We start from the raw sequence: 14,086 nt of genomic DNA on the forward strand, positions 1-14,086 counted from the left end.
CCCCTGTAAGAAGTAGGGTGTGAGGTGTCCGATGACTTAGGGCTGAGAAACTGTACGAGAAAGAGCTAATCGATATGTGTGAACATACATCATAAAAAGTAAATTTATATATAAAGAGCGTGAAATTAAAACAACTGTCATCGGTTCATGTGTGTGAACACTGTTATCTATATGTCTCTGTGTATGTACCTGTGTATCTTTGATAAACTTTAACAATTTGATTTTCTATGGAAATACTGTGTTTGTCGACTCCAAAGTTGGCTTACAATGATAACAATACCCTTTGTGGAAGAGCATAAGAATTGGTGAAGAAGGAATAAACTTTTCCACATTTATTTCACTGTTATACTGTCTTTCAGAAAAAAAAAAGTTAGTACTATTCCATGAAATTTGTACTGAAACCGAGATATGACAAAAATCTGACACAAGTATGTTGATTTGGACAATAAAAGTAGGCCTCATAGTTTGTGACAAGTTAATTGTATAATGTAAAATACAGCTTTCACGTAGTTTTTAACAAACAGACCTCGAGTTTTGAGAGATCCTACACTTTGTGGATTTGGGTCGACCGACTGACTTGTAAACTATAATATGATTATGTTAACTATCGACGGCCATTGGCGTAAAAAAAAAAGGTTAGTCGGGACAGAATGGTTGCCGCCGCATTCACACATACAGAAATAGTCGATAATGACCAGCAGTGACCCCCCAGGCGTGTTTCAGGGAGCTGTGGTGGGCCTTGCGAGCAGTCTGATAGTGACGCTCATATTGGGTATCGGCGCCTTCGCCACCGACCCCCCTGTCCGTCCACCCCCATCCCCCGTGTCTGTGGCCGGCTGCCGCTTCAGGCAGAACGACACCTTCACCCCGGCCACCTCAGTCAAATTCACTGTGAACGCCACCTCCACCACTACCACCACCACCACCACCACTCAATCGTGAGTAGTCAAAAGCTGGTTTTCACTCGAGATTAGTTGCACTGTTACCCATCAAATACTGTTGTTTCAAATGGGGGAAAAAATCATGAAACAAATTAGCGCAAGGATCGTATCAGGGATGGGAGCTCTCTCTCTCTCTCTCTCTCTCTCTCTCTCTCTCTCTCTCTCTCTCTCTCTCTCACAGACACACACATACACACACAGAGTACATACACACACACGCGCGCATGCATGCACACACACACACACACACACACAAACACACACACACTGCATACAATATGGAAATGATAATCAGAGAGCAAGGTAAACGGGCTGAAAACAGACGGACAAATCGTCAGGTGTGGTTATTGTGTGCAAGGCAAGGGATGGACGATCTGCTCTTTATGACTTGTTGCACCGTGGTGTTGTGCAGTGACGGCGTCTTCCCCATGTTTGAAGTGTCCTACCTCTGGATTGGCTTCTATGCTGTCCTTACTGCCATAGTCGTTGGCCTCACTGTCAGTTTTATCACAGGTGGGCTGCAAAGACAATTAATAGGCAGTGTTAATATGCCTTTTTTGTTTTTGTTTTTTGGCTTTGGTTTTGTTTTTGTCTCACGTGTGATATATATATATATATATATATATATATATATATATATATATATATATATATATGTATATATATATATATATATATATATATATATATATGTGTGTGTGTGTGTGTGTGTGTATATATATATATATATATATATATATATATATATATGCTTGTGGGTATTCTTCGAAAAGATGTCGTATCTTTTGGATTATACAGGCCATAAGTACGATTCATATCATGTTTGAAAAGTAATAGCTTTCAGATACAATGTGGAGGCCACTGAGGGTGGCGTGGGCAGACGGATTCTCCACTACAAATAATTATGGTAGGAATAGGATCCCGCATTCTGCCGTGTTAACATGTATACATACGTAAATAAACTAGTTTGCTATCCTAAATAGTTGTCGTTTTGTCCAAATTCTGCCGACATCATCTGCCATGAAAGAGGGAAAGTGAAAGGCAGATCTTCCACAGAGGATGTAGAAGTCCTTGCTGTTGTACACATAGTATAATAGTATAACTAGAGGTGGGGTGTGTATCTCTAATGGGCCCTTGCCCATATCAAAATAGCTGGAAAAGGAGAAAAACACAAGGCTTAAAAAAAATAGTATACCTACAATATGTATATGATTGTAGGAAGAGCTGTTTAGAAGTTTAATGGTGTTGGTAAGAATTAGGCTCCGTAATAATAATGATGTCAGTAATAATGCACACTGACGCGCACACTTCCCAGACAGGGAACTCGTGCCGTTTTCATGCATTCAAGTAGGATATACCATGCACAAACAAGCTCATACAAACACACACACACACACACACACACACACACAAGAGCACAAAAGAAGGAAGGTAGGACGGTAGAGGTGTGTGTTTTGATACTTTTAACACTTAACTTGGAAATGCAAGCGACGGACTGAAAATGGCTGTTTGTTCCATCCTACTGGGCCAAGATATGAGAAAGAGTAATGACCTTTTTTTTCTTTGAGAAATTATCAGCACTCTGAGATCGACAGTCAGGCATAAAGATCTAGGAACATAGGTCGAAAGTGTGTCATCGCCATCATTATTGTCTCTCATTTGGAAAATGAACATGACGTTTGTTAAAACATTTGTTGTCGGCAGCATTTCCTCCATTTGTAACGGCAAAACTATTCACTCATTCATTTTGTTCAGCCTGTATTTATCCCTCTCTCTCTCATTACCCCATCTCTTTTCTATGAGACTGGGCTACTGAGTTATTATGTATTGTCTGTATGCGTGTGAAGATTAAATATTGCCATTTTCTCGGGAACTGCGGTGTTCAGGGCCACCAATTCTGACTAAAATTGGAAAATGAACACGTGATCGTGTCAGTGTGTATCCTGAAATTATATAGCTTTTTTGTGTGTGTGTCTGATCCATTGCAGGTTGCACGCGGCCCGAGGATGTGGACCCTAGGTTGATCTGCCCACTGTTCGACATTCTGCCGCCTTTCTCTTTCTTGCCTGAGAAAATGAGGAAGCCTCTACGGTTTGGCGTTGTACATGAAGGGGTAGGTGTGCGCAGAAATGCTGTGAATCTTTCACTGAAAGCTGTATTTACTGACTCACGTGCGTGAGCCAAGTGAGTCAGTTTGATAATCCCGTTTCGGTGGGTCTGCGTGCCTGTGTGTATGTATCACGTTTTTGTTGTTGTTGTTTGGGTTTGGGTTTTTTCGGGGGGGGGGGGGGGGGGGGGGGGGGTAGTTTTGGTTTTGTTTGGGTTTTTTTGGTTGTTGTTGTTGGTTTTATTCCTTTAATATGGGGTGGTGTCCATTTTATTTGTAAAAATCACACGTGAGACGTGATGAACTTTGCCTCTCTTGTTCGTTTGTTTTATTTTTTTCCCTTTTTTAAATTTTTGATTCATGTGTGTGCATGTGTGTGTGTGTATGTGTGTGTGTGTATGTGTGTGTGTGCGTATGTATGTATGTCAGTGTGTCCATGGTAAACATTAACTTTGTCATTTTCTCTGGAAATACTTTGCCTGCCATTACCGAATTCGGATTGAAACTAGTGGGGAAAAAATCTCCACAGTCATGCAAATAATAGGTGTAATTCTTCCGGATTAAGCTGTATTTCTGGATCATGAACGGCTTATTTCGGCGAGGATCCTAATCCAGAAAACGCTTGGGGTTTGAAGACGGCGTGACCTCATTTTTTCTTGTTCGCAATTAAAAGAAAATAAACAAAATTCTGGACAGCACACATACAGAGACACTAACTACATCTTCGACGTGTTTATTGCATATAAATATTTAAAGTGGATAGTGAGTTAACTAGAATGTACATAAAAGAGAAATTGAATGGACCGTGTTGTAGTTTCTGCTGGTAACTGAGCCTGTCGAACACAAATCTCTGCGGATCTGGAGAAACCGGATACATGTTGCGGTGTGCTTGAGGCGATGACAACGTCTCTTTTCCCGCAGACTTTAAAGGATTTCTTAAATGCCCGAGATATATCAAAATAGCATGATTTAAACGGCGTTATCACCTCGAGTACTGTAATCGATTCATCAAGCTGAAAAGAATTTTTTTTTTTTTTAACGCTATTGGTAGTGCTTTAGCACTGTGAGTAAGTCAACTTACTCTCAACCCAAACATGCTTTGTTAGAATCTGCTTTCATGCCTTTTCATTTTTAACCCGAAGCTTTATAATATCAAATACAGTACACACTTTAACGATGTTTTTAATTACTTTGTTTTGTTTGTGTTTTTTGTTGTTGTTGTTTTTTAGTGTGTATCACAAGTGAGTCTTAAAGACCTTGCCTCTCTTGTTTTTAATTCGTTTGGTTCTCTTGAATAAGTTGGGATGAAGTGTTTGGCAAGTATGAAATGTGTTCATGGTGAGTGAGGTAATGAGAAACAAAAAATGCATGTATAATGAAAAACATTTATTTTGATTTGTTTTTCCAAGACTTCTCTATTTTTCTTTCCGTGGGGTGTAACTCAGCATTCTTTTTTGAAGAATAATTTCCCCATGAGTTTCGTTTAACTCTACAGCGAAGTTCACATTCCCGACTGAATATCCTCTGCTCTTTGTGGTTGCAGAAGTACAATAACACCCAGGAAGATACCAAGAGACTAGCTGACCTGGCGGCACTGAACCACATAGAATTTAATGACATACTTAACAGAACACTCGTGGTCACTCAGACCGAAACCGGAAACCACAAACCTCCTCGCACAGTAAAAATCTCCATACCTGTAATCACTATTGACAAGTATGAAGACTTGGATGGAGGCGCGAAGCCAGTCAAAACTGCTCACCCAAAGCCAGTCAAAGCCGACGACGCGAAGCCAGTCAAAACTGACGACCCGACGCCAGTCAAAGCTGACGACCCGACGCCACTCAAAGCTGACGACGCGAAGCCAGTCAAAGCTGATGACCCGAAACCAGTCAAAGGTGACGATCCGAAACCAGTCAAAGCTGACGTCAAAGGTGACGATCCGAAACCAGTCAAAGCTGACGACCAGAAACCAGTTCAAGGTGACGACACGAAGCCAGTCAAAGCTGATGACGTGAAGTCAGTCAAAACTGAGGACGATATGCCTGTATCCGTGTAAACTAGTGTTCAATGTTCTGTAGTATGTGGAAGAATAGTTTCATATATTCTTTGCAGTTCCTGAGTAGTTATTTGTAACCCAAGACCCAGCGGGCATGAAAACAGCTGAAGACTGATCAAAAAAGAGGAAACCGGAAGCCAAGCTTACGTGTGATTTAAGTAGGCAAGGGTTAAAAATGAACGAAACCGAAAACGCGGGTGGAGGTTAGAAATACTTGTAGATATATAGGTCAAATCATACTACGATCCAAATCGTACAAAAAACAATCAAAACATGCTCAGGTCGATCGGCATTTCATTTTTTTACGACTATAACAGATGCATCAAAGTTTCAAACCATCCCGGTCTTCTTCACGACTTTACAGCTTCAAGAAATCGTAACAATGTTGACACACATTTTCCCGGGCGACATAATATAAACGAATATAATATGTTCACTCCGGACGAGTCCAGTTCTTTCTTCAAAGTCATGATCCGACACCTTCAAGGTGTACATCAAAGTTTCAAACTTCCCATGTTTTCATCATGGTTTCCATCTTCGATAAATCGGATCAACCGAATTTCGGTTTTCTCCTATTTTAGGGTTATTTTCTTTCTTTGTAAAAATAGAATTCTTGCTTTTCTTGTGATTTTTGACTGATGATAGCAAATTATCAAACAAGCGTTTATTAAACTATGCATCAGGGGGAGAGACAAGTTAACTGAAAGTGTAGGTCAGCCAAACTATATGTACAATGCAAACATCCGAACAAAAACATTGAACTTATCAGAGGAAATCACACGTGACCGGAGAAGGCTTCTCCTTCCGTTTTTATGCTTGGGTCCTGATTTGCTACAATCTGCTCAGGAACTACAAAGGTTTTAGTTCGTTAATGAGGGGAGACATATTCGCGTTTGTTGCTGTTTTATTTTTCATGGCAGCTCCCTTTTTTGTAACTTTCCATGCTAGTGAATTCAAAAAACAAAAACAAAAAAACCCAACTAATTCACTCATTTTGAACAACTAATTCACTCATTTTGAACATTCCCACGACTTACGAGTTTGTTACTAGTAGACCTGTCCCATCACCCATGGTGGTGCGTTTTCGTTCAGACTGCAGTCATACCATCTTGGTGATGTGAGACGTGTAATCACTGCCTTTTCCGAGAGCAGTGAGGGGGAAAAAAGACAGCTGAATGGATATGTAGATTATTGTAAACATAATGAAAATAGTATAGGGAGGTACGACCGATTCATTAAGTTGCTTTTTTTTTTTTTTTTTAAGAAGACAAAATAAATAACACTAGAAAATACAAAACAAATCAAGACGAATTTTTTAATAAAATATTCAGTCATTTGAATGGCAAAACGTAACAGATACAAACATTTTGATAGAAGATAATTCAGTATTAAGCATTGGGGGGGCAATGCACACTATCAGGTCCAACTTTGTAAATGAGTCGTTCCTCCCAGTAAGCAAGTCTCAATTTCAAACCCTACCGATTGTCACTGAAGCAACCCCTCCCGGCCCCACATTTATGATGAGAAGCCAGTGTTTGTGCGGAGAGAGCAGGCCGGAGTTGAAAATCTTAATGTTCCAAAACTGAACTTGCCATTGAAAGTAAACGACTTAGTGGCCACCCACCTTCCCGTCACCCTTTTATCTCACGAAAAGTACTAGATGAGGACCACTGAATCGACCAGTTTCAGTGACAATTCAAAGTTGGCCTACCATCACCAATTTTGGGGGTTTTTTTTGTTTTTTTTAACATTTGTGACACTTGTCACCAGACGTACCAAGGCTAGGACTCAGCCCATTCCCAAGTACGCAAGTGACAATCTCAAAAGAAATAAAGGGAAAACAAACAAACAAAAAAACAATAAATCGGGCCTCAGACTTCACACCCAGGAAAACGCCATGGCACACCAGGTAACGATTTACAACACTTTATTCACTCACACGACAACACAAACAAAATCATGGTTCAAACTATTCCCTTATTACCTCCCACACCATCTCCCTCAATCTACCCCCCCCCCCCTTCCCTTACCTCTGAATCCAGTGTAGGCCAGCCATAACTTGAAACGACCAAAACACAAAATGAACATCACACTCCATGCTTCCTCACAATCTTGCTTATACACAGATACTTCGTCTTCGTTCGTGGGCTGCAACACCCACGTTCACTCGTGTGTACACGAGTGGGCTTTTACGTGTATGACCGTTTATACCACGCCATGTAGGCAGCCATACTCCATTTTCAGGGGTGTGCATGCTGGGTGTGTTCTTGTTTCCATAACCCACCGAACGCTGACATGGATTACAGGATCTTTAACATGCGTATTTGATCTTCTGCTTGCGTATGCACACGAAGGGGGCTCAGGCACAGGCAGGTCTGCACATATGTTGACCTGGGAGATTGGAAAAATCTCCACCCGTTACTCACCAGGCGCCGTTACCGAGATTCGAAACCGGGACCCTCAGATTGAAAGTCCAATGCTTTAACCACTCGGCTATTGCGCCCGTCACACACGGATACAAAACACGAGCACAAAGTCAGCCCGTCGTTCTCTCTCTCAGACACTCCCTTGTCCAAGTCATCCACGCAGCACATGTTGATGCTGTCGTCCTTGGGAATCCGGTGAATCCTGCCCACGGGAAAGAGAAGGGGTTTGTGGGGGGGACGGTTGTCTCGACGCTGTAGGACGTCGCCAAGAGAGCGACCCCGTCGCTGGTTCCGGCGAACTCCCCCCTCCTCCACCTCTCACTAGAGACAGGTGAGAGAGGTGAACGTGACAGGCCAGTCTCCGGCACCAACCCCCTGCACGGTGTGGACACTGAGAGACTGTCGAGGATGGAGACAGCAGGGCTGACTCTCGGACAACTCTTGGCGGGAAATGAAAAAGCTGAAACACCCTTTCAAGTACGGTGAATATCCCGGAGGTCGAATGAAGAAAAAAATGTGGAGAAGGAGGGTCGGAAGGAGAAGAAACGCAGAGATGCGGGCGCGCGCGCACACACACACACACACAATGCTCAAGAACAGCAACAAAAATATACTTCTTCCAAAGATCAAAAAAGACTAACAAAGCACAAAGAACCAGGGGATGAGAAAGATGGAAGAAATGATAGGCCTGACTGTAAAATAAGGGATGGGACTACAAGTCCCAACCTCAGTCCACCACACGCACACACACCACCACCACCACCCCCGATGGGGGCAGGTCAGTGAAAAGACAACCCCGTGGCCTCGGCTCCGAACTTGAAGAGGAACCGGGGTTCCACTGGACTGACAAACCAGAAGGCCTTCGAATCCAACAACCGTGTGCCAAAAGACGGCGATAGTCCATAATTTATTGTTAGTGGTCAGCAATCAGCAGTGGTTAGTACTGGTTGGTGGCCAGCGGTGACCCATGGTCAGTAGTCAGGGAAGTATTTGTCAGTAGTGTTCAAGAATGGTATTTGTCAGTAGTGGTCAGCGGTCAGTAGTGCCTATTTGTGGTCAGCGATCTGTAGTGGTATGCAGTGGTCAGCTGTGAGTAGTGCCCAGAGGTGGTAAGTGGTGAGTAGTGTTCAGTTGTGGTCAGTGATCAGCAGTCAGTACAGTCGTGGTCAAAACCGGTCCCCCCCCCCCCCCCCCCAAAGAAAGATGCATAATATTGCATAAGATATAGTGGTTCTACACCTGGAGTAATATAGATCTGGGGGGGGGGGGATATATAACCGTGGGAATGATTATAGACCTGGGGGAACAAAGAGCCGGAAAATGTAAATTGTTGGGAACATAGATCCAGGGGAACACAGACCTGGGGGGGACTTGGACCCGAGTGAAAGAAAATTTGGGGGAACTTAGACCAAGGGTAACAGGGCTTTCTTACCTTTTCTTTTTTTCTTTTCTTCATCTTTCCTTCGTAAATTTATTCATTTCTTCTTTCCCCTCATTTCGTTTTCAACTCTCTTCCTGTCGTTTTTCTTTTCTTGTTTAAATCCCTTTATTTCTGTTCTCTTTCTTTCTGCTCTCATCCTTTCGAATTTCTTATTCTATTGCTTATTTCTTTCATTCCCCGCTACTTCATAACTTTATTCTTTTTTTACTTCCTTTCGTCTTCAACATCATCAACACACAGCAAAACGAACGGCGACAATTTGGCGTTCACTAAGTAACCATGTTCTTGTCGCCTAAAAGCTGAATTGTCTCAGATCGGCCCGGCAACAATTCAGCGGTTAACTGAGCTCCGCCAAATTGTCACCGGTGACAATTCAGCGGTTAACCCCTGTGCAGTGCGGGCAACATTACAGAAGTCAGTTGTTTGAACAGTGACTCGGTAGCAGCAGTGTCTGACATCGAAAGTACTCTGTGGACTGCTGCACTGGGCCAACTTTTGCCAAAAAAATGAAAAAAATTCATTCATTAGTTAATGTGTAATTAAAGGTGGCGTTTTAACTACACACGAACGCTTGTGTGGGTTGTGAATGACCCATGCTTTTTAAAGAGGAAAAAACGTGGTCACCCCTCGAAAGCTCGTGTGGGTCATGCACGACCCATACCTTTTTAATAGTGATTTCAGAAGGTTTAATTTGCAATTAGTGAAGGAAAATAAAGAAGTTTTACTTTCAGTAGCCTCACTACCCCACTACTCTCCCACTACCCCCCACCCCGTCCCTTTTGCCTGTCTTCAGCTATAACCCCCTTCCGTCCCTTTCTCTTACAGCATGTACCGGCTGTGTAAATGAATATCTTTGTTGTGTGTGTATAGTATGATATGAGTCATCTCTCTCTCTTTCTCTGTCTCTGTCTCGCTGTCTGTCTCTCTATCTCTGTGTGCATAAGAAGTGTTTGTATGTATGTGCATGTGGTGTTATGCATTTGTGTGTGTGATCAGTTGTGTGCGTGTGTGAATGCGTGAGCATGTGTTTCTTCTGAGTGTATGTGTTTGTGCGAGTCTGTGTGTGCGTCTGCGAGCGCATGTGTGTGTAATCAGTTGTTACATGTTTTCCTTTTCTATATTTTGTTATAAGCTTTGGAGGAATATACAGGTTTTTGTTTCATTAAAAGGTATGGGTCGTGGACGACCCACATGAGCTTCCGTGTGTAGTCAAAAGCGACAGTGGTATGGGTCGTGGACGACCCACATGAGCTTCCGTGTGTAGTCAAATGCGACAGCCAGCGAAGGTGTTTGAAAAAGATGGAAATGGGTCCAAATGGAAAGTTCGCAGCTTCAAAACACGCGGTGTGTGTGTGTGTGTGTGCACGAGCATGTTAGCAGCGTGCGTGTGTGCATGTGTGGAAGAACGATCCCAAATATATGCGCATGTTTTCAAGGTAGTGCACTCCCATTCTCCAGTCTCTTTTTTTTCCCAACAACGACTGCTATGTCAAGTTATGGTATGGGTGCTAGTCCCTCACATTGTATGCCTGTCGTGGTCGACGGTAAAAGCGTCTGTTCTCCCGATTCGTTATTCCTGGATCCAACTTTTGTGATTGAGGAGTGTGTGAGTTGTGGCAATGACGAATGTGGTCCGTGCCGCTCGTGCGGTTATCATGCTTCTGAGAGAACTGCTCAAGGTTCAGGTTTGAGCTTTTCTCTCAATGAGTGGCTGTTGAAATCACCAGCGCAATGAAGTCGAGTCCATGCTAAACTCAATGAGTTGAGAGAAACGGGTCATCGTTGGGGGAGTAGAATTTGACAAGTAGCGTATTTGCTGTGACCAGTGGGATTTTCAGCACCTGGTATTAAGTCCTCCACGTGTGAAGCAACCTAACAGGCATCGATGTTATTCCTGACCAGTGTCAGGACCCCTTTACTCCCATCAGATAAGAAGCACTGGTATCCCTTCACCTTGAAGGTTGTTGCTCTGTGTATGCATCTCTTGTATGCAGCAAATATTTACGTCTTTAACATGCAGGCTATGCTCCAGTTCTGTCTTTCAGTTCTGGATGATTTCAACATTTCAGTGCATGACCATGAAAGGTCATGATTTTAACTGGGCGTGGCACTGGGAAGCGTTGCAGTTGGGGACAAGGGGGACATAGTGATAGATGGTCTTTTATCATCTGTGTGCCGCTCTTCTATGATCATGCTGAACTCACTTTCTGTATATTTAGTGTTTTCTTGAAAAGCAAAAATCTTAGTTACGGATTACATTTCCAATGCAGCTGCAAACAACAAAAAAAGCAACAAAAACAACTGTACATGAGGTATTGAGACTTTTTCTTTGTCTGGTTTAATATATATATATAATAAGTTCAGAAATTATGTGGCATTCATCTCACTTGAATGATTCACTTTGTGCTAACTAGGGTGTTAAATAAATTCAAAACTCTCAGAAGTTGATAGTTCTTTTCAGAAAACTGTGTTAGGTATAAACATTCTTGCAATAGGTTACAAGCCACATGTATTTTAATTATTATTGTTCTTTTTTTTAAAGTTTTATCGTTTCAAGCCTTTCTTTAAACACTGGTTAGCAATGAATGAGTCATGAAGGTGGGATAAGGAAGGTGGGTGGCGGAATGGAAAAGATGCTTATCTGCCAAAACAGTGTCTGTGAGCAATTCTCGTTCTTGCACCTTTCTCCTAAGATTAACTGGAAAATCAAAGCATACAGTCATTCAGATGAGATGATATACCGAGGTCCTGTGTGCATCACCAACTTGATGCACTGAAAAAGAACCCATGGCAAGCATAATTAAATGTTGTCCCGTGGAAAAATTCTGCAGAAGTCCACTCTGACATTCACACTATTTACATACACTAAATGCCTGACTAGTGCCTTGGGATATGCAGCTGTCCGGCATCTGCCTAGCAGATGTGGTGTAGCAAAGGATTTGTCTAAAGGCCTCCTTGAGAAACCAACTTTTTGCGTTTTTGTTTTGTTTGTTGTTGAGGGTTGGTTCGTTTTTTGGGGGGAGGGTGTTCTTTTTGTTTTAGTCAAGAGGCTCCCCCCCGTCCCCCCAAACCCCCCTCCAATTCTCCTTTTGCATAGTTCATGTTAATGCAACTTTAAGATGACGTGTGCGGTCTGCTGGTTTCTAAGCCAAGCCGATTGTTTCACTGATTGATCGATGACCTTGTAGAATACTTTCCTGTCTGGTAAAGGCGTTGGTGTTGGGGAAAGGGATGCTGAGGAGTGTTCATTAACCCCTTACTCTGAGGAAGAGATCAGTCTTTTAAATTGTCCATTAATGACTTGGTTTCAGATCAGTCAATTCCTCCGCGGGTAGGGAGAGATAGAGATAAGTGTGTATCAGAGAGGGAGGGAGAGAGAACTGAATACAGAAATGTTTAATGTCATTAAACGTACAGATCTAATGAAATCAGTGTACAGATCAGAACAATAATCGTGAAACCAATTTTTAAAAATGGGACAGTAAAGGAAAAGCAGTTTTGGAGTAAAAAAAAACTTGCGATACGAGATCTTACTTGGATACTTTTGTCATTAGATTTAAGGTCCATGTGACTGTCTTTTTTCTGTCATTCAAAGTTTGAACAATAAGAGGAAAACAATACAAATCATATAGCAAATATTTTGGCATGTAACATGGACATGCATCATATTTACATTCATAAATTGATTTGACCATCCAAATGATTCCCTTACTTTTTTTTTTCTCATAGAACCCATAAAAATTCTTAATTGAGTATTTGGAGTTACTGTTCTCTTTTTGCATGTATTTACTAGTAGCCTTGGACTCTCGCGCTACTGTTATCTTTTTGCATATATTTACTGCCTTTTACTCGGATACTTATTTCAAATTTTCCACTCAATGTTCACAAAAATAAATTTATAAACAGTTTGCACTCTAATAATGAGGTTGAAGAATAGCGAGTTCAGTTGTTTTTCAAAGTGTTCAGATTTTTTATCTTCGCATCGTTTTCCATTTTTGTATGGTTGTCTGAATGTTTCTCTGCACCGTAACCATTTCATTTTAAGCCATTCTTTAACACTTACTCCGTTCCTTTCAAACTGGTCTCTGCTCGCTGAGCTTATTGAGCTCACAAACCTTGAACTCGTGGCTTGTTGCACGGGTAGCTAAAAAATAAAATGTACTATTTTGTTGGTGTCAGCTGAGAGCTTCAACATGGGACGTCAAGACCCCAGAATTGAACACTTGGACCTTCAGGGCTTTGTCATGAATTGTTTACTTCTCAGGATGGCAAGTTTTCTCCCTTGCTTTTCCTCACAGACGGCCCCATTTGTAAGCGTTTGGGAAAAAATTACAAAAAAATAGTAAGAAAATGAAACTTTCAGACCTGGTTTATTACGTGTTAGGCCGTTACATAATTAAAAAAAAAATAATCAAATTTCTCACCTTATTTTTACAGTTTTGCCATTATGTAGGAATCAATGCCAATTTTTCACCCCAAATCACCATACCCACGCTCACTTTCTGCAATTAATTCACTTTCTTCTTCGTCATCATCCACCTTTTCGATGTCCAACCCTTCAGTTTGTGTCATTTCAAGTACTTTGGCAACATTAAAATGTTACCATCGCTGCCTTGTTCACTCTGCAACATTTTGAGAACCTGCTTCAGACGTTTTTTGCCAACGGGCCGGCTCACGATCGGGCAACCGGTCAGTGACTGTCAGTGTGTGTACGACACAGGCCATACATGACAGGCTGGCCAATCATACCATTCGGCTGTGGAGTGACCCAGAATACACTCTGCTTGGCTAATCGCCAAATCACATGTACACCACATGGCTTTTTACTATCCCATTCCGTCCTCCGAATTCGTTTTTTGTATGAATGCGTGAGCATTTTTTCATCCGGAGAGAGTTAAACATTTTCATTACTGACACAAATATAGTGCCTGTGGAATTAACACCCATCATATTTGTCACCAGACAGGTTGGAAAACTAAAAACTGATTTATAACACCGACGTTATCACAGTGGCACATTCTTGGCCTCTGCGAAACTAGATGGTAAAACAGCACAGATTTACTGACAGAAGAAGGGGATATTCTGTACTATAGTGGAGAAGAGGGAAAACAC

General features: G+C 41.9%; 1 protein-coding gene across 1 annotated transcript in view; it reads left to right on the forward strand.

Moving 5' to 3' along the window:
- LOC143281760 (sodium-coupled monocarboxylate transporter 1-like) overlaps positions 1-5,107 on the forward strand; it is a 31,779-nt gene extending 26,672 nt beyond the window's left edge. Inside the window, exons 13-16 of the mRNA XM_076587079.1 lie at positions 724-938; positions 1,354-1,454; positions 2,930-3,054; positions 4,592-5,107. Of these exons, the coding sequence (XP_076443194.1) occupies positions 724-938; positions 1,354-1,454; positions 2,930-3,054; positions 4,592-5,107 (957 nt within the window). The remainder of the gene's footprint in view (positions 1-723; positions 939-1,353; positions 1,455-2,929; positions 3,055-4,591) is intronic.
- The last annotated feature ends 8,979 nt before the right edge of the window (positions 5,108-14,086 follow it).

The sequence above is a fragment of the Babylonia areolata genome, chromosome 1 (assembly GCF_041734735.1).
Source record: "Babylonia areolata isolate BAREFJ2019XMU chromosome 1, ASM4173473v1, whole genome shotgun sequence".
Taxonomy (NCBI): domain Eukaryota; kingdom Metazoa; phylum Mollusca; class Gastropoda; order Neogastropoda; family Buccinidae; genus Babylonia; species Babylonia areolata.